The 21,789-nt window shown below is 35.3% G+C and overlaps 2 protein-coding genes across 2 annotated transcripts; one reads left to right on the forward strand and one right to left on the reverse strand.

Moving 5' to 3' along the window:
• Nucleotides 1–2,239: 2,239 nt before the first annotated feature.
• LOC148272325 (selenoprotein S-like) lies at nt 2,240–11,773 on the reverse strand. Its single transcript, XM_088240205.1, has 5 exons — nt 11,487–11,773; nt 7,698–7,829; nt 6,119–6,225; nt 3,769–3,847; nt 2,240–2,422 (listed from the first exon to the last, which is right to left on the reverse strand). Exons 1-5 carry the CDS (start codon nt 11,569–11,571, stop codon nt 2,337–2,339), a joined length of 489 nt encoding a protein of 162 aa, XP_088096331.1. The 5' UTR covers nt 11,572–11,773; the 3' UTR covers nt 2,240–2,336.
• A 1,473-nt stretch (nt 11,774–13,246) lies between these two features.
• Pdrg1 (Pdrg1 prefoldin-like subunit) lies at nt 13,247–14,307 on the forward strand. Its single transcript, XM_088240204.1, has one exon. The coding sequence runs from the start codon at nt 13,343–13,345 to the stop codon at nt 13,727–13,729; it is 387 nt and encodes a 128-aa protein (XP_088096330.1). The 5' UTR covers nt 13,247–13,342; the 3' UTR covers nt 13,730–14,307.
• Nucleotides 14,308–21,789: the final 7,482 nt, after the last annotated feature.

Consider the following 21,789-nt stretch of genomic DNA (forward strand, 5'->3'; position numbering starts at 1 on the left):
AGGAAATACAGATGTTTAAACAAAGGCAGAATGCTGAATGTTACACAACTTGTAAAGTGGCCACTCAAACTAACCAATGACAGGTCATAAGCCCTGTAAATGCGTAGACTCTCTAAATACACGGGGACAACCCGTGGAGTTGAGACTGAATAAATATTTTTTTATTTTTTCATTGACTGATTTAATGGCCACTTAACACACTGTAGCATTTATCATTCGGCCTATGTTTATAGATCCACATTTCCTCAACTCTTTCATCTGTTGACTTTTGTGAAGTAAAGGAGCTGAAACCTTTATCGATGTAGGAGAAATTCATCCGGCTGAACTGTTTCGCCTAAGCCCTGTATATGCCTGGACTTACTGCCTTCTGAAAAATGTTCTCCCTCTTAAATAAAATAAACTACAATCTTAACACATAATAAAATCAAGACACGAAAAATTGTGGTTACGCGTGAATGTTTACTGCCATTTATATGTTTTGGTTGTCAGCTTTTCCTCGAGAAGTAGGAACCTGAGCAGCCTGGCAGTACCTACCGCATCGCAACAATTCACAAATTCCAAATTCAAACATTAAACTGACTGTTGAGTAAATAACAGCATTTATCGATATTATTCCTGGCCGATTACCTTTCGTTCCCATCCTTCCTTTGACCCATCCTTATGGTACCTACCTAACATCAAGATGGAAGATATTCAAAATTAGAAGATTCGGATTTAGAACAAAAACCATACAGCATTTTTGACTTGACATAAGATCGGAAAAAAAGGGGTTGGAATTGTCGCGCGTCGTGAAAAACATTGTTATATTTTATAGTTCATCTTGTGATCCAGTGCCAGAAATTGAAGAACATTCAGAACATATTAGGTAGGTATCCATTCCACGTTCCTATCCTTTCTCAAATATTTCCCAATCACAAAACTTAATGAAATTCGATTTTCATTTACAGTCCGCCTTTCCGTTAACACTGACAGCTGTATTTTTTCTACAAACAAATGAATATATCTTCTGTGATCCACATGATAAACTAAAAACGAAAAGATAATATAAAAAGATAACATATAAAGTTACCGCTAAAGTGTCAACGGCAATATTATCATCACCGCATGCAATATCCAATCCTAATACGCAAAGCAGAATAAGGAAGAACCTAACATCGCATCATTCCCGCATTTTATTATCCGGTGGAGCGAGGGGAACACTTCAAAACAGGTGAGTCGATTTTTATTGTATATTATAATAATAATATTTGGCTGATTTATATAGCGCCATTTTTGTAAAAAATCACCTCAAGGGCGCTTTACAATTGTATACCTAAACTTACATTCTAACTAAACTTAAGTGATATATTATATTTCCAGATTTAAAATTGAGGGTATGATGGTCTAAAGAAGTGGGATTTTAGTTGGGATCTGAACTGACTGGGACTGTCGATGATTCGTAAGTTTGAAGGTAATCGGTTCCAGGCAGAGGAGCCGGCGGCGGCAAAAGCGCGATCTCCAAATCAAGTGTTTGGGGAGCGCCGGATTTTGACAAGCTTTCCTCTTCCTGAATCAAATGCTGACCTAAGAGTAGATTTTCTTTGACGTGTATTTTCCCTAATGCAAAGGTCCGATGGGCATTTTGGAGCCATTTCATGAAGGGATTTGAAGACTGTCCAGCACAGCTTGTATTTTATTCTCTCTGGGCTTTTTAACCAGTGCAACTCTCGAAGATGTTGCGAGATGTGAGAATATTTTTGTACTCCTGTAATAAGCCTCGCCGCTGCGTTGAAAACAGATTGAAGTTTATCAGTTGGATATTTTGGGAGATTTGCGTATATTCCATTACAGTAATCTAGACGCGAAACGACATAAGCATTTACAAGAGCTTTAGTTGCGTCTATAGGAATATTTCTCCGCACGGATTTGATCTGTCGGAGATGGAAGAAACCAGCACTTACCTTTGACCTGAGAATGAAGAGAAAGATCTGAATCTAAATGAACACCCAGTAGTTGAACATTTATACTAGGGGTAAGATCACAACCTGTGATTGAAATTGGAGATCGGTCTAAAAAGTGTTGTCGCTGTCTTAAGTGGCAGTAAACATCCTTAATAACGTGTGTGTTGGCTGACCTTGTTGGACCATCTTGGATTAGTTCATGCGCTCTCTAGGCTATCGAGGAAATAACTTTCGCGCCTCTCGCGTCACCAAATTTTTTTTTAGCGTTTTGTATTTGAGGTTTTTTTACAATTAAAAAATTATAGAATATATAAGTTTATTAACAGAAAATAAGGAATGGCAGTTTCGCAACGTTGTTTAGATTATTTCTCCAGGGCGCTTCATCATCGGGACATACTATTTTCCGCAGCCACCGCCGGGACACTTTTTCTTCGGAGCCTTGTAGCCCCCGGAGCTGCCGGCGCCACACAGCGGCAAATAATCTAAAAACAATTCAAGATACGAGTCAGTGATGCCCTGTAAACAAACGGCCGAGATATGAAAATTTCAAATTGAAAATTGTTTTCGGGCGTTGCCTAGTATGGGAAATAATTCAGTCGAATGAATCTCTTCACAAAGGTTTCAGCTCTTTAACTTCACTAAAATCAATAAATGGAAGAAATATGGATGTTCAAACATAGGCAAAATGGTGAATGTTACACAGTGTGTAAGATGGCCACTTAAACTTATTATCCAACTATATATATATGTTAACATATTACAACAGAGATGAAGAACATTTAAGTAAAGGTAATATAGAACTCAAGGCATCTACAGGGCTTATGACCTGTCAATGGCTGGTTTAAGTGGCCACTTTACACACTGTGTAACATTCACCATTCTGCCTATATTTAAACATCTACATTCCTTCAATTCTTTCATCTGTTGATGTTTGTGAAGTTAAAGAGCTGAAACCTTTATTTATGCGGGTGAGATTCATCTAATTGAATTATTTCACCTACATACTAGACTAGGCAACGCCTGAAAATATTATTTTTTCAATTTTTATACTTCTTCATGCACCAGGTAATTTATCAACAATATTTTGAGTTTGTGCGAATTTTTGTAGACAAGGACTGGATTCAACTCCCTGGGGAGCTGTCCATATTAACATATAACAGAGATGAAGAACATTTAAGAGAAGGTAATATAGAAGTCCAGGCATCTACAGGGCTTATGACCTGTCAATGGCTGTTTTAAGTGGCCACTTTACACACTGTGTAACATTCACCATTCTGCCTATATTTAAACATCTATATTCCTTCAATTCTTTCATCTGTTGATGTTTGTGAAGTTAAAGAGCTGAAACCTTTATTTATGCGGGTGAGATTCATCCAATCGAATTATTTCACCAACATACTAGACTAGGCAACGCCTGAAAATATTATTTTTTCAATTTCTATACTTCTTCATGGACCAGGTAATTTATCAACAATATTTTGAGTTTGTGCAAATTTTTGTAGACAAGGACTGGATTCAACTCCCTGGGGAGCTGTTCATATTAACATATTACAACAGAGATGAAGACAAAAATTTGGACAAACTCAAAATATTGTTGATATATATATGTGTTATGTATAAAAATATATAATGATGTAAAAAAAATAATGATTTTTTATAAATATTTTGTAGTAATAAATTAATTCAAGAAAAGAAACGAAAAAAGAAAAAAAAAACATTAAGTTTTAACAATCAATATAATAAATAAATAATGACTACACTCCGTGCACGCGACTGGTTTCAATTAATGTAGATAACAACGTGAATTATTAATTTTTGAACGTCTCACCTGATTTAGCTCCCAGTCTGTTTCCAGTGGCGTTTCCAGAATTCCGTTCGATATAATCCTGTTTTTTCTTGGCCAAACGCTGCAAAAATATCAAAACACAATAATTGACATTGATTCATTTATGAAGCCTCCTGTAGCTCAATCACAAATAACTATCGACGTGATAACAATTTCTCACGGTGGTTGTGATGATTTTTGTATTCTAAAAAATAACATCCTCCTAATTTTTTAGTATATGCATTTTCGTCAAATGCAACCCCGGTGATGGATGAATAAACATACTAATCAACCTGAAGATAGTAAGAGCTATAAACATGCCCAGCGTAAAGCTCATCGTTTTGCAAAAAAACGCATGTAAGATACACTAACGGACCAGACAGACGTTGTCCCGCCTGAATATTGGCTTGCCTGCTGCAAATTTAACATAATTTAATATTAATACAAGTCATTTTTTAATGGAGTTTTAAAATGCTCATATAAATATGCATATTTTGTCAATTCGGTGTTGTGATTGTTTTCCTTTTAAACATCTAATTCAGAGGCCGTCGGGTAAGTCTTCTATTGCACCCCCGGAAGTTATTCCACCGACCGTCACCGATATTTTTATTTACACCTTTTATCAAAAATACAATTTTACGCTCACTTTGCCCAGCTAACAAGGGTACATACCCCCGTTCCAAGCTAGGCAATTACATTCCAATATATGATAACAGTTGACAAATCAATAGAGAGCGCAGACTGATATAATATAAACTTAGTCGTATACACATTTTGATACATATACATACACACATACACATATATACACATACTACTACTTTGCTCATGTTCGCAGTTTGCTCGAGTATGCCTCTTCAGTTAAGAATCCCCTTGACTGTCTTAAACTTCAAGATGATCTAAACCGTTTGACAGAATACTATTTGAAAAATCGTATTAACGTCAATGTATCAAAGTGTTTGCTTATTTCTTTTTCGCGAGGTCGACATCCCATCCCATATCATTATGTATTAGAAAACCAACCTGTTCCGAGAGTTGATACCGTACGCGATCTGGGTGTTATTCTTGATAGCAAACTTACATTTGAGAATCACTTCGATGACATACTGACCCGTGCACATAGAAACCTTGGTTTTGTACTTCGTACATGTCAGGTATTTAAAGATATCGCGTGTATAAAAATGGTCTACTTTGCTCATGTTCGCAGTTTGCTCGAGTATGCCTCTTCTGTTTGGTCTCCGCAATATGTCACACATAAAGAAAAGTTCGAGAAAATTCAATAGGAGATGCAGGTATACCGATCTCAATTATATGTCTTCCTGCAAAAAGCACCACTCGCTTACTTTAGAAGATCGCCCGAAATCTACTGTTGGACATGGGGGTGCTTCGTGACATACTCGGTGGACGCCTCGATAGTCCGGCTCTTTTGTCGGAGCTATCATTAAATGTCCCCGGCTACCGCACCCGTCACACGTCGAGCTCTCTATTTCATCTGCCAGCAGTTCGTACGAACTATGCCCAGAACTCTCCACGTATACGTTTTGTTAGTGAATATAATTTTAACTTTCCCCTTATTGATCCATTTGATTGTAAGAAAATAACATTTAAAATGTGCGTCTTAAAACATACTTTTTTGTCTTATACTTAGTTTCAATAATGAAGTCTTATTTTATCTTATTTTATTTTATTTTATTATATTTTATCTCTAATTCTTAATATTTTAAATATATTTATATTTTCGACACTTGACACTTGTGCAATATTTACACACATGTCCACCCTCATTCCGATATAACACCCACCCTCTCACTCACTTACACTCACACAAACACACTAGTACGTATAGTACGTGTATTCAATGTATTTCTGTGGATATCTGTCATTGGTTTTATTCTCTGTATATTTTATTTGTTGTATTTTTGTTACATGTATTATGTATTACTGTTGATATCCCCAATAAAAAAAAAAAATTAAAAAAAAATATATATATATATATATACACATGTACATACATACATTCACCCATGCGCATACACATACATACATTTATAAAACATAGACAATTTATTTATAATGCGAAACTTCATGGTTACCATCTGTACATATATTTTTTTAAATTATTCTTTATTTTCATATTTTATTTTCGACGTCCAGTAAGAATCTCCAATCCGTGGCATGCATCAAATTTTCTGACTTCCTACGACCAATGTTGCAAAAGAGCGAGGTCAACACCTTTCGTAACTTGACAACACTCCCGTCTTTAAAAGGTTATGGACCTTTTTGCCTATGTAATAGTGCTGTCTCGATGCCAGAACAGTGTTGACCCCTTCTGTATATTTATTATTTATTTTACCTGTTCTTCTACGACTTTGTATTTCTCGGCGGCGTCTTCTGTCTCCTTTTGCTGCCTCAAGCGGGCAGCTTCCATGGCTTCTATTTGTTTCAAACGGATGTCTGGATCTGAAACAGGAAACATCGCGCTCATTGACGTCAGATAATGAGGAATTCCAGCCCAACCCGGAATTAAATTTTAAAAATGTTTTCGTGTACACGTGAATATTTAAAAATTTTGGAGCAGGATGAAATATCTCAAAAACGCACGCAAAAATAAATAAAAAATGTTAAAAATAGTATTCATTTTAAAATCGTAAATAATGACGTCACTAATTATATCTACGTGTAGTATTTCCGGTTTCCGCTTTAAAGCCCCCGCACTTTGTAAGGAACGTTCTAACCATAGAAAAAAAAAGTATAATTTGACATTTCAACCAGAGACTATGTCAACTTTCTAGGTTTTTCTAAATCGAAACGTTCGTTAAAACAACCATAGTATAGAAATGAGAAAATTGCGATCAACTAAATGAAGTAATCAAAGCAATATTCCATAGATTCTCGTCAGTTTTGTTATTGGCTGGAGAAATACAACTTACCGCGGTCAGTGAAAGTAAGAACGCCAACCGTTTCATGACGTCACTACTGAAAAGTGACACACTGATTACAGTCATTTGGCGCGGTATTTGATAAATGTAACTTTAAAAAATCATATCTTTGTAAATAACGCACAAAAAAAAAAACTTTTGCTTAGTTAAATAGTACACTAATAAAAAATAAATAAATTAGAAAACAGTGGAATTCCTCATTGTAACAGTTGGCCAGATTATAGGAATTTTGAAAAATATTTCTTAAGAGGAAAGGCGGTTTGACTTTTCTTCATACATCCTAACTTTTTTTTACAGATTCGATTGAAAATTTTAATATCTACGAACACGCGCAGCGCATAGATCTACATTTCGCTGAAAACCGCACAGAAGAATTATATCGAATTATACCGTCACACGTCGAGCTCTCTATTTCATGTGCCAGCAGTTCGTACGAACTATGCCCAGAACTCTCCACTTATACGTTTAGCTCGTGAATATAATTTGAACTTTCCCCTTATTGATCCGTTTGATTGTAACAAATTAACATTTAAAATGCGCGTTTTAAAACATACATTTTTGTGTTATACTTGGTTTCTATATTAAAATCTTATTTTATCTCTAACTCTTAATATTTTATATATTTTTGACACTTGTTTTTTTGTTTTTCACAATTTTTATAAGCAACCGTTTGTTTTTTGTAAATATTTTATTTTCAAAAATTTTCTTTGTTCTAAATATTTTTTCAAGTATGCTAATATGTCTTCTTGCCACGGGCAATACTAATCATCGTGGTTTCGGATGCGACAGGGTTTTTTAAGAACACCATGTATAAAAATAACACATAAGTTTACATAGTATCAAGAGAATAACATGTTAAAAAGTGAGAGAATCTTTTAACGAAAAACTCCCCCAGAGACGTGAAAAATGTCAATGTCCAAAGTAATATTTTTGGCTATTTTTAACAGTCAATTAACAAATTAAAACACCACTGAATTTCCTCATCATACTTACTTTTATGGTGAGCGGCATCTTCCCTCTTTTCCTGCCATTTTTCAATTTTGGGCATCAGTTTTCCATAGAGCCATATTCCTAGGATGGAGCCTCCGAGTAGAAACCACCCATAATCGGCAAGCAACTGGAGCCCTAAAATATATTTATTTTTAAATCATATAACACAAAATATTTTACAAGTAAAATACGTTGAATGACATTCCCAGGAGTTACAACGACTCAATTCGGGACATAGATAATATAAACGTTTAGAAAATAACAGTCAATAGTCTCTAGAATGTATGATGTATGCCTGGAGAGCGAATTGGCGATGAACGAAAGTAAGTCAAAAGTGATGGTATTTGAAAGGGATAGTGAGGTTACTGACTGCATAATAAATGTAAACAACGAATGTCTCGAGCAAGTAGAAGAATTTGTGTACCTGGGAAGCATGTTTTCAAGAGATGGAAGAGTAGAAAAAGATGTTGAAAGAAGAGTGAATGCGGGCAACAAAATGAACGGAGCACTAAGCACAGTAATTTCTAATAAAAATATGTCAATCGAAGCTAAACTGGCAGTGCACAACGGAGTTTTAGTCCCAACACTTATGTATGGAAGTGAAACATGGAACTGGCAGAGGAAGGATGAAAGCCGAGTGAACGCGGTTGAAATGCGATCTCTTAGACGAATGTGTGGGAAATCAATGTATGACAGGGTTACGAATGATGAAATCAGGCGAGAGTGTAAATCTGAGACAAGTATAATTGATAAGATTAAGAAAGGGTCTCTGAGATGGTTTGGTCACGTAGAACGAATGGACGACGAGAGAATGGTAAAACAAGTATATATGGCAAAAATGAACGGCAACGTTAGACGAGGACGACCGAGGAAGACGTGGCATGATCAGATAAACCAAAATCTTAAGTCTGGTCATGTCAAAAGCAGACGGAACCGAAGGGCATGTATGACAAGATGTATGAATGTGGAAGAGGCTAGGAGTGTATGCCAGGATAGACGTGTGTGGCGGTCCATTCTCTCTGCCTACCCCTACGGGGAAATGGCGTGATGGTAGTAGTAGTAGTAGTAGAAAATAACACATATTGAGAACAACAAAGAAACGAAGCAAGTTTAGCGCCTTTATAACTAAATATAGCGCAACAATATATGCGCCTAAAACCTTTTCTTACACAAGCAGAATAAATATATGTAAAAACGCTTTTAAGAATAAAAAAAAAGTAGTGAATCTACTAAGGGAGATAAGGTCATTAACATCACATGCCACGCAGATGATGCAGCCATAGTGATGATGAGAACATATCCATCTCAGTTAGTAAACATCTGGATGCCTAAGAAATGTCGTATGGTACATTGAACACATAATTATTGGAAACATAATTCGGATATACAAACGTGTCATATGTGTAAATATGTTTTTTTCATTATTAATATTGAAAACATTAACTTTGTGGTCAAACAAAAAATATTGGTATATTTATTTAAAAAATAATGTTACTTTGATCAATAATCAAACAAACTTTCAATATAGTCCTTTATACGTTTGAAAGGGATCAAACCTATTAAGCTCACCCCCTCTACTTTTTTCATTAATTCTCAAACAAAAAAATATTTTCATAATTTAATCAGTGCATGTTTGTCCTAATCAGTGCATGTCCTTATTAAAATGCACGTCGTGTTGGTTTTATATTTTTGTGCAACAACTATGGTAAAGGTGTATAGTGGGTTTCGCATGTTGGTTTGATTGGTGTCCCGACGAAGAGACGGGTACGTCTCGAAACCGGTAGACACAGAAAAGTCGGTAAGGGTAATATACAAATATTTAATAACATGTTTTTATTAATTTATTTGGTTATTTTGTTTATTTTTGCACCCAGGCTTGAGCAAAATCAATGTAAAAAGGGGCTAGATTTATTACTGTCCATGCGCATTGTAGCTGCAAGACGCGCCGTAATCTAGCTCCTATATATCATAATTTATTGTAATATGTCATAATTGGAGACATGCGCTCTGTAGCTGCAAGACGTGCTGTGATATTTATTTATTGTACAGCGCCCTTGAAGTGATTTTCACAAAAATGGTACTGTATAAATTATCCAAATATATATATATATATATACAAAAAACAAACCCTCACGCTGTTTCCACTCTATCTTTGAATACAGATCTCGCTTCCTGTACATTCGTACATCTTCTCATGCACGCGCGCCGATTATTCCGACTTTTGACCAGTCCATCTTTGAATATTTCTTGAATTTGATCATGCCATGTCTTCCTCCGTCTTCCTCGATTTCTGCATCCATCAACATTCGCATCGTAAATATTCTTAGCTGTTCTTTCGCTGTCCATTCGCTCCACATGTCCAAACCAGCGCAGAGCTCCTTTCTTGATTTTGTCAATAATGCTTATCTCAGCCTCGCATAATGTACAGATCTCAACATTTGTGCATCTATGGTACATAGTTTTACCAGACATTCGCCTGAGAGATCGCATTTCGACAGCATTCGGCCTACTTTCTTTCCTGTTTTTCAAAGTCCATACTTCGCTACCATACACCAAATCTAAACTTATGAATTTATCTCCATTAGACCTGTGCCTCGATTATGAATGCTATCTTCATCTGTATATATCGAGACGGTACTTCTGTACTATCTGTATCTTACCTCGGTATGTTCTACCTGCTTGCCATATCCACATCATATGATCGAAACAAGCCAATGGAATGACCGCAAACAATTGCTCCGCGTTCCTTACGTCATTAACATTTCAAATAGTTCTCATTTATAGTTTAAATAGGCTTCCGTAATAAAAAGTGCTCACTTCAAAGCGATTATAAACTCCGATAAATCCCAATTCAAGCAAAAAGTGCTCGTTTGAACATGAATTTTGTATGACTTTTGGAAATCACCTAGACGGTACGCTTAGCGATCGTCTGTATGTATCTACCGATCTGTACCGATCGACTACAAAGCCGGCTCCTATAACGTCTCGATACGTACACTCGGAAAGATAGTAAAACAGATGGAAAAAATATAATAACTAAATTTATTTTTTACTGTGGTAACTTTCTAACGCCTTGATACTCTTATATGTTAATAGGACAGAACTTAGCGACATTATTTTCACATCTAGGCGTTCGTTTTATTAACTGCAGTTATGTCAGAATTTAATGCGACTTCAAAATTTACTCATTTCTTTCATATTTTTAATAGGCATTTAAGAAAAAAAAGTGCCAACCTCAAAATGATTAAAATTTTTAATAAATCACAATCAAAGGAAAAATTGCTCGGTGGAACAAAATTTTCGACACCTTTAATGCGTAGATAAACGTATCGAGGGGTTCTAGACCCGTCAGTATAAAACGATGTACTTACATCAAAACTTGATGGTAGTGTACCTTTGTAGTCGGTCGGGAGACTTTTATTTTCAACTATGACGTCATACTGAAGCTGTCATTTTAGAGCGTAGATATGTGTAGCGTGACGTACGCTTCCCCTTGTTTTATCGATGTACCTACCCAAAACTTGAAGGTGGGGGGTCGGTAGTATATCTTTATAATCGCTAGAGGGAATTTACCTTCAACTATACCGTCAAGGTGAAGGTACGACGTCTTTTTCTTCCCATCATAATCGAGGCCTTGCTAGTATAACTCAAAATTGATTTTTATTTTTTTACTTGTTTTGTGGAACTGAGTTATCAGTATATTGAACATTTTCTATATATTTTCCTGCGTTTTCACGTCTTGTAAAGACGCACCCCAGATGCGCAAATTCGCCTACAACTATCTGTACTTACCGATTTCAAAAGGATTGAAAAATGGCAAGACCTTCACGGGATCTTCATTTACAACCTCGATCTGTTCCTCGTCGACTTGAGCCATATTTCAAATGATATATTCAACACGAAACAATTGTATGATTTGCTAATAACGCACGCTTCGGTTTTGCCAATAGTTAATGGCGTGTGAAACCCACGCAAAATGTATTCGAGCGAAAAATTTAAGTTCTCGAAGCATACAAAAGTATTGTACAATGTAAATAATATGGAAATGTCAAATCAGAAACGTCATTCAAATGAAGTATAAGATAAAATAATTCCGTAGATGTATGCTAGTGATGCGCCGGCAGCAGTTGCGAACAGGGTTATTCTGTTTCGTTTTTTTAAATCCAAGTTCATTATAATCTGTCCTTGGAAAAAATATATGATCTGTCAAAGTAAGTTCGGAGGGTGTGTATAATCTAATCGAAAAACAAGCATTCGAGACATGCAAATAATCGAATTGAAACATCGAATCAATCGATTTTTTTCACCGTGAAATGTCAGAAAACGGCAAAAAAAAACATTGCTGACTGTTGAGGGGGGGGGGGGGGGAGGTAAACATATACATGTGTAATAACAAAGTACTTCAAAATAATAATTATGAAGTTCAGCCCTACGGGAAATTGGATATAAACACAAACAAACAAACCATCACGCCGTTTCCCCGTAGGGGTAGGCAGAGAGGATAGAACGCCATAACACTCTATCTTGGCATACAGACCTCGCTTCCTCTACATTCATCCATCTTCTCATGCACACACGCCGATTATTCCTACTTACGCACGGTAAAAATTAGAGCAGTAAATTGTAAATTTCTTGAAAAATTACGAAAAAAATATTTTAATAATAACGAACTAATTTTAATGACGTCAGTAATTCACCGAAATCAACCAATAATATAACGTTGTGATAGTTATCATATTTCCGGGAAACAAAAGCCAACATACGTGAACTTAATACTAGTAATTTCAAAATAAAATAAAAATCATAGCGCTGATAATACGACACACAATAATGTTAAAAGTTGTAAATGTTACCCTCATCTTAATCAACTCAGGTTAAGCTGGGGTTTCCTAGGACAGCGGTGCCCGTATCTTTACGGCCGTAGTAAACGGTGATGCGGTGGACAGCCGTCGCAACGGTGACTAGAGAGTTGTTTCCTAGGAAAACGGTGTTGATAACACCGTTTAAAAGCAAAACCACTCTCTAGCAACCTCTACGACGGCTGTCCACCGCATCACTGTTCACTACGGCCGTAAAGATACGGGGACCGCTGTCCTAGGAAACCCTAGCTTTAGTCCCTTTATATTATAAATATGAACCCATAGCAACAATTTATTAAACATTACATACTTTAATTTCATTGAACACGAATGATATTTTACACTTCCGCAAAATCATTAAAATGAATAACCATTTCCTTTAATTATCTCGAAATCCATTCCGAATTAATGTTTCGATTGTCTCGAAATGCCGAGTCCGAATTCATATATTAGTTAATATACAATGTAATATTAACTAACTTAAGTAAATAAATAAATAAATATCTGGATTGTCTCGGAAAACCATTTCGAATGAATTCACTCGAGATATATCGATTATTTTTCCGATTAATACGAGTGAGCTCGATTAATTGTAAGCATTTCGAAATGTCTCGATTTTTTTAATAATCGAATATTTAGATTATTCGCACTATTAAATATAATCTGTCCATAGACAAATATATGATCAGTCATGTGTGAAAAATCTGTGTTCTCAGGTTAGACGTTTGTGCGCGCCATCGAAAGTTATATATTCAAGTCGGTTTAATTGCAGTTGTTAAATTCAATACAATGGACGACTCGCAGAAGACGTTAAAATATTTAATAGCCGTGGAAAAGCTTGCAGAAGAAATACTCAGTGACAGACAATCGCTGGTGCAGCTTGACAAGAGGCGAAACGAAAATCGCGAAGCTTCCCGCGCCATTCAAAATTCTAACTCCGGTAAAAACAAATGCTGGTTGACAGTCGGTTCGAATTTATTCAAATACCCCCCCGAGAGGGCCATCGGGATGATTGAGAAAGACCAGAGGCAGATAGAAGCGGACATTAACAAGATCAGAAGCGATTTGAAAGTAAAACTGAATAATTTCAGAGATTTGGAACATCAGCCGCCGGTCCCCGGCCTTATGCTCGCTCCTCTTTCCCAGGAAGAAACGAAAGCTTTGAGGCACATCTAAAAACATCGGAAACAGGCTTTCGCCAGCTCCTGTGCGTCCTGCTGCCGTTTGCTGTCACGAGCTGTCCGCGCTGGACGAGGCTGCCCCCGAGTAAAGCAGTCGAGCGTGGTCAAGGCTCTCGGGAAGCACGCGCACCAGAGTTTCCAGTCCCGCAGCTGATTTGCGATCTCGGTATTTGAAGGACCGAGCCACATTCACGGAGACTGATATCGCACGATTGGCCCATTTCGCACCGCGGCGAAAATCTACACTGCATGATATAAAATACAGCACGGTAGATTGACATTTATTGTTTTACAATTTTATTTATTTTATTCAATAAATTTATTGCATAAAATTAGTATACATACTTAATAACAGGGAATCTATATAAAATTAATGAATGTAAAATGAAAACGGAGTATTCTCTGTTCATGATAGTCTCCATCTAACATGGCACAGCCTGTTCTAAGATGGAGATTTTCTATCTTTAGAGCGTAAGTAGTCCTATACTAATAAAACAATAACAAAACTAAAACTATTTAATTATAAATGCCTAGCTAATCAAATGTAAGAAATTAAAAATGGTTATTATTTTATTTTTTTTCATTTTTTCATTTATTTGTTTATACATGCATTGTTACAAAAATGGCACAAAAAACACTCAAACGGCAAATTCTGCTTGTACTGGGAGTAGGCTCAGTATATGAAGGGTCGCCAAGCCAGAAATATTAGTATGCCTAATGTTGCAATTGGTTCCTATATGGGCAAATGCCTGTTCTAAGAAACCGATTTGTTGCGGCAAATATGGTTTTCGAATATATTTCCTATAAATAAAAACAATATTGAATAAATAGAAAAACAGTTATAGCCCAAAAGAGAAGAAAAAAATAAATAAATAACAGTTTACATTAAATGTAAAAATACAATTAAAAAAACAAATATAAAGCATACATACTACATACATATACACATACATACATATATACACACATATACATACATATACATATATATACACACATTCATACACAATATATATGCACATGCGAAAATACAATAAATTTATATATGATCAATGGGATAGCATAATATTTAGATTACTATCCTGAATAAATTCTCCGATTCCCTACTTCCAATGTCTGGCAACCAAATTTTTAATTTCTTTTTCAGTACTGATGGTTTATCAGATTTCCAAGATGACGGTATCAGGTTGTATAGTTTAGGTCCGTCATATGAAAATGATTTTTGGAATACCGCTGTACGTGCTATTGGAATCACCAAATCGTTTCTTACTGTACTCCTGGTTGAGTGCGCATGACTCACAATCTTTAAAAAATTACAACAGGGATGGAGAATACCTTAAATAAGGGAATATGGAAGTCTAGGCATTTACAGGGCTTATGACCTGTCACTGGCTGGTTTACATTCACCACTGTGTTACATTCACCATTTTTCCTATGTTTAAACATCCATATTTCTTCAATTCTTCCATCTGTTGATTTTAGTGAAGTTAAAGAGCGGAAACCTTTATTGTTGTGAAGAGATTCATCTGACTGAATTTTTTCACATACTAGGCAACGGCTGAAAACAATTTTCCAATTTTCCCATTTTTTTAGTTATACAAATATAAAATATATATAGGCACCAGGGGCGAATCGTCAAAGTAAGCGATTATGCACAGCTTACCATTATATTTGACTTTAAATAATAATAAATTATAGTAACCATGTTTATGGGAAAAAAATAAAGTAATTGTCATTTATTATAAATCACCGTTTATATCTTTCTACAAAAAAATATCTATGAAGCGCGCCCAGCCCATTCTTACTGAACGATGAAACTAGCCGATTACCTCAGCTTATTCTTCCATACAAAAAAGTACACTGTATTTTTCGTCTTTAACCCAAGTCGGCTTTTTTAGTACTAAAACAAACTTGCAGATTACAAATATTTTAAGAAGATTCTCTATTTGGAAACTAGTATTTCGAACATTATTTCCGAAGGACTATTTTTCTTTGATGGGATACCGTTGACATATTATGTATCACATAGGACAGGTGGCGTTCGCAGTGGCCGTATTAGGCATTATTCTTTTTTTTTTTAATCGGCCAGTGCTCAAGTCTTGACAGTACTGTCAATGACAGATCATAATGGAAATATCTGCGGAATGTCATTGTGGTATTTGTCAATAAACTTTTGTGCAAGTATTGTATTAAAATAGTGTAGAATAAAACTACGTTTATCGCGTGCTTAATAATAATTGTTGTTTGAGTTGATTTTCACAGAATTACAAAAAAATAGTCATTTATAATTACATTACTTACGTGTTATGTAAGAACTTATATGTAGTACAAATTAATGAACATTTTTAATAGATTACCTATAAAATAAATCACGGCTCGCCACTGAAGAATACATGTTACTTAAACATAAATAATATAGTATAATATATAATAACTAACTAACCATCACGCCATTTCTCCGGAGGGGTAGGCAGAGAGGATAGAACGCCACACCACTCTGTCCTGGCACACTTCCTTTGCTTCCTTCACATTCATACATCTTCTCATGCACGCACGTCGATTATTCCGACTTTTCACATGACCACTTTCAAGAATTTGTTGTACTTGATCATGCCATGTCTTTCTCGGCCTTCCTCGACTTCTACAACCGGACACATTCGCGTCATAAATCTTTTTAGCCGTTCTTTCATCATTCATTCGCTCCACATGACCGAACCATCGCAAAAGACCTTTCTTAATTTTGACGATAATGCTTAACTCAGCCTTGCATTCTGCTCTAATTTCGACATTAGGGCACCTATCATGCATTGTTTTTCCGCACATTCGCCTGAGGGATCGCATTTCAACAGCATTCAGTCTACTTTCGTCCCTTTTTTTCCAACTCCATGCTTCGCTTCCATACATTAGGGTCGGTACCAGAACTCCATTATACAAATATAAAGCAATACAAAACAAATATAAAGCAATGAAATACATAAAAATATAAATAATACGTGTACCAATTATGTAAAATACTACATGTTTTGATTTATATATATTTTTCAAAAAAATCTCTCACTACACTATTTTTATTTTAAAATTTGTTTTACGTTTTGAGTCTTTTATATTTGGCAATAAATCATTGAATATTTTTATTTTATTTTATTTTATTTGGGATTTTTACAGCTATTACATAAACAAAATAATTAGAAAAATCTTAACAGTACTAAAGCCAATTAAAAAAATCCACTGTAAATTTAATGACACATAATATATAAGAAAATAAGTTTAGTAATTGTATTTGTGTGACGTTTGTATTCATGTGTATGTGAATGTGTGTATGCGTGAATGAATGAGGGAGAGGATACATGTGCGTGTGGGAATGAATGAGGGAGAGGGTGCGTGTGTATGGGTGCGTAAGTATGAAAATGATATATTTGCTTAAAACTTGTAAATTGTATTAAAAATGGTACAATAAAGGCTAAATTAGCAGTTCATAATGGAGTTGTGGTACCAACCCTAATGTATGGAAGCGAAGCATGGAGTTGGAAAAAAAGGGACGAAAGTAGACTGAATGCTGTTGAAATGCGATCCCTCAGGCGAATGTGCGGAAAAACAATGTATGATAGGTGCCCTAATGTCGAAATTAGAGCAGAATGCAAGGCTGAGTTAAGCATTATCGACAAAATTAAGAAAGGTCTTTTGCGATGGTTCGGTCATGTGGAGCGAATGAATGATGAAAGAACGGCTAAAAAGATTTATGACGCGAATGTGTCCGGTTGTAGAAGTCGAGGAAGGCCGAGAAAGACACGGCATGATCAAGTACAACAAATTCTTGAAAGTGGTCATGTGAAAAGTCGGAATAATCGACGTGCGTGCATGAGAAGATGTATGAATGTGAAGGAAGCAAAGGAAGTGTGCCAGGACAGAGTGGTGTGGCGTTCTATCCTCTCTGCCTACCCCTCCGGGGAAATGGCGTGATGGTTAGTTAGTTAGTTAGTTACAATAAAGAGCTTAGTAAAAAGTTAGAAACCTTTTTGTTAAAATTCAAATGACGAAATGAAATAAATTGTTTTTTTTTTTTTTTTTAAGTATGTTAAATTTCAAAACCGTATTCTGGAAAAAAAAACACCTTTTTTTAAAAAATTTAACTGATACACATCGAATGAATAATGTGCAATAATAATTTTTGGAGCAATTACATTATACTGCTTTTTACCAAAGGCGCAGGCGGTTGATACAAATGGGACAATGCAGTTAATTTGTGTTGCTGAACGAGTGTTTATATTTTGTTGGGTTCTTTTGACCTCACTTAATTTATCATCAAATTTAAGTAATAGGCACCTCACAAACAATTGTCTTACATCCAATATCTTTAACTCAGCGAATAGATCTTCCGTTGGATTCCTCGAGGGTTTTTTGAGAATGATCTTCATGATCCATTTTTGTGCTGTTTTCACTGGTTCGAGGATTGGACGAGCGCAACCTCCCCGAGCTAAATTGCAATATGATAGTTTGCTTTGGCAAAAAGCAAAGTAAATTTGTCTCATAAGTTGAGCATTCAAAATATATCTTAGGCTTCTATAAATGTATGCTGATTTCCGTATTTGCTTGGATATTTCTATAATTTGATCTTTCTAGCTTATTTATTGTGTATGCAGATAATTGGTAGAATTCCATATTTAATTTGGTAATGTATCCTAAATAAAACAAGTTTATTGGATTGTAATTCTACTTTATTTTTGGTATATTTTTTTTATTTTACCAAATACCTACTAAATATATAAAAACTTGTAATGTTCCTAATAAATTAAATTAAAATAAAATAATATTATAAAATCTGAATGTATTTTACCTTAGTTGACATTAAACATGAATGTAAAACACCAATGTAGAATTTCAACAATAATTTTCAAAATATACCTGTATAAATGAAATCAATATTTTTATAATTATTACATTAATTTAAAGTCATACCCTTTACAAATGTTTCTAAATAATGGAAGGTTTTTCACCAATATAACCAAAATATTCCTCTAATATACTCATCAGTATACCCTAATTGAATTTTAATTACTCTACTTATTTTGGCTTGTATAGAAATCCACAAACATAAAATAGCAATTATTTTTAGTATATACTTTGTAAATATTTAAGTTAGTTTGTTTGAAAATATCCTAACAAGACGAAACGCGTCACAATATACCCTTTGTATATTTTATAAAAAATAAAGTAGAATTACAATCCAATAAACTTATTTTATTTTGGATACATTACCAAACTTTCTAGCTTAGTTAAGAATCTATTATGACCCCTAAGTATTTTATTGAATTTACGTATTATTATTTAAGATTAGTAAATTATTGTCCAACCAATCTTTTATGCGTCGGATACCTTTTTCACATTTTTGTTTTGCTTTCATCCAAGATTCGGAGTCGAATATTAGTACCATGTCATCAGCGAAAGTTATTGTTTGTTGCATAATTTATTAATATAAATGTTAAACAATAACAGACCTAAAGAACTTCCTTGAGGGACACCGAAGTTTAAGGACATTTGTTTACTACGGACACCATTTATACATACACTTTTGAGTCCTCTCACTTAAATAATTTAATTATTTGCCACGATTCGCATCTGTAGAGAAGAATAGATGTTATGCAGGCATTCATACTGTTGAATGTGGCGCCTGCTATTCCTAGCCACACTCCCAGCTCTTTTTGAAAGCTTCAATTTGATGAAAAATAAAACAAATTTTTATTAAAACAATTTTTATTTATTATTTTTTTGGGTAAATCAGTCACCTTCGCTTACATCTATGAGAACAAATATGCAAACATTTATCTATAATATATCTATGGTATTTATGTTATAAAATCTACGACATTTTGGACACAATATAAACGCCATCTAGGCTAGGCCACGCCGACACCACCTAGCCTCGAGGCCCGGAAACTGGAAACAAAATGGCTGTCTTAAGCGGGATTCTCACGAGGACAATACAATGGGTAAGACAGTGTCATGTCCCGGCTCGGTGAATAGCCTCGACCACGCAGGAAAAAACGCTGGGACAAAATGAAAATTCGGCTACAGTTCACACATGAGGATCATTTTCAAGATCTATTTTGAGGAAAAAACTCGGCTCCAAAAAAAGAAGGGACTCGTCATCAATAATGACAAAACAAAATTGTCAATTGCCTCCCAGATCCATAATAGGCATGATCCCCCACACCTTCACAGCGGTAAGCTATAATTTTGAGGTGATCAACTTGTTTACTTTCCCGGGTTCCCCAGTCACCATTACAACACACGGGGAAAATAATGGCCGCAGAGATCCGCAATTTGAAACAATTAAATACTTAAATAATACTGTACAAAACTCTGATCAACCAAATCCTGACATATGCCTCCGAAACCTGGATTATGACGAAGAATATTGAGGGAAACATCGCAGCTTTCGAAAGAAGAATCCTCAGAGTTGTCCACGTCCCTGTGAGAGAAAACAAATATCGGCGTCGTCACTACAAAAGAGAGCTATGAAATCTACAGAGCGCCCGATGTGATCAAGGTGGGCTGGCCTTAGTTAGAATGCCTAGCTCTCTCTGTGCCACGAAGACCAGGAAGGCCCGAGATGTGATGGACGGACTGCATCAGGACCGGCAAGAGTGGAGGAGACTCCTAGATACAGCCGAGGCTGTCGAACTTACGATGATGATAATTTTAAGGATCATTTACAGTACTTCAAAGATCACACAATCACTGTATTTGCATACAGTCCTCGCTACCCCTAGAGCCATTCATCTTCGGGAGCTCGCGCGTCGATTATTCCAACCTTCGACATGTCCATCTTCAAGTATTTGTTGGATTTGACAATACCATATTGTCTTACCATACCATAAGCTGTTCTTTCGCCGTCCATTCGCGCTTCTCGTCCAAACTAATGTCTTTCTTCCTTGTAATAACTTCTGCTGTCATAAGAAAGAAGGACGCAGCTAACATTTTTTTCGAAAATGAGTTAAATACATATTCGGAATCAGGAAAAAATACGCATCTATTAAAAATACATCTATCTTCCTAAAATAACCACAACCCTATTATTTTCACTAATAAATGAGACTTAACTGCAAAAAGTCTCGAAAATTACCAAATATAAAAGGCTGTTCTGACTTATATAATTATAAAAAACTGATTAAAAGACTTTTTTTTTTTCTAGGTTTTTAAAAACATCTGAAATGAACGTACCTACTCGTTTTCAATTAAATTTAAGTTCTGCTGGTAATTTTGAAGTTAATTGATTATTAGGTCGGCGTTACTAGTTTGAAAAACAGTAAATGGCCAGTAACGTCTTGTAACGTTGAGTAGAACCAATTGGCATATTAACACTAAAAAAGAAAGACGTTTAAGATGACGATGATGGATGCAGAAGACCGAGAAAGACATGGCACTATCAAGTCCATCAAATACTTGAAAAGGACATGTCAAAAGTAGGAATAATCGGGGTGCGTGCATGAGAAGATTTACGAATGTAGAGGAAACGAGGTCTGTATGCCAAGATAGTGTTATGGCGTTCTATCCTCTCTGCCTACCCCTACGGGGAAACAGCGTGATGGTTTGTTTGTTTGCATTAAAATCTTGTATATTTATACAAATTTTACTTTACAAATCCGGTGTGAAAATGTCCATTTGAAAATTATGAAAAATAAAACTTCGTCATTAAAAAAATAATAGATATTTAAAGTGGTGAATCCTATGTAGACTCGTGATACACCTCAGCCACACGAGAGTTTATAGTAACCGATAATAAAATAACTCTTAGTAGGAATTTTTTTTTAAAGGTATTAGAGTGGATATATCTTAATTTTTTTGTTTATTTGAGTGACGGGGGTTAAAAGCGTAAAAGTAACATGAATAAAATTACATAGTTAAATTCAGTCACTATTACTTTAGGGTGGCGATTGTATTTTTTATATTTTGTGTGGATATTATTTGACTGAATCCATTGATCCGTGGGAAATAAGAGATGCTTTGCGTGGAGACGGAAAATGCGGAATCTAACAGTATGCGGCTGAACGAACA

The sequence above is a fragment of the Micrasema longulum genome, unplaced genomic scaffold (genome assembly GCF_059751315.1).
Source record: "Micrasema longulum isolate JH-2025_06_02 unplaced genomic scaffold, ASM5975131v1 h1tg002377l, whole genome shotgun sequence".
Lineage (NCBI taxonomy): Eukaryota > Metazoa > Arthropoda > Insecta > Trichoptera > Brachycentridae > Micrasema > Micrasema longulum.

Bases quoted from the DNA above. Each gene is read 5' to 3' on its own strand.
- LOC148272325 (XM_088240205.1), bottom strand. From the start codon at position 11,571: ATGGCTCAAGTCGACGAGGAACAGATCGAGGTTGTAAATGAAGATCCC. The intron at 7,830-11,486 runs GTAAGTACAGAT...AATATATTTTAG, and splicing joins TTTCAATCCTTTTGAAATCG to GGCTCCAGTTGCTTGCCGAT. The intron at 6,226-7,697 runs GTAAGTATGATG...TTCCTGTTTCAG, and splicing joins AGATGCCGCTCACCATAAAA to ATCCAGACATCCGTTTGAAA.
- Pdrg1 (XM_088240204.1), top strand. From the start codon at position 13,343: ATGGACGACTCGCAGAAGACGTTAAAATATTTAATAGCCGTGGAAAAG.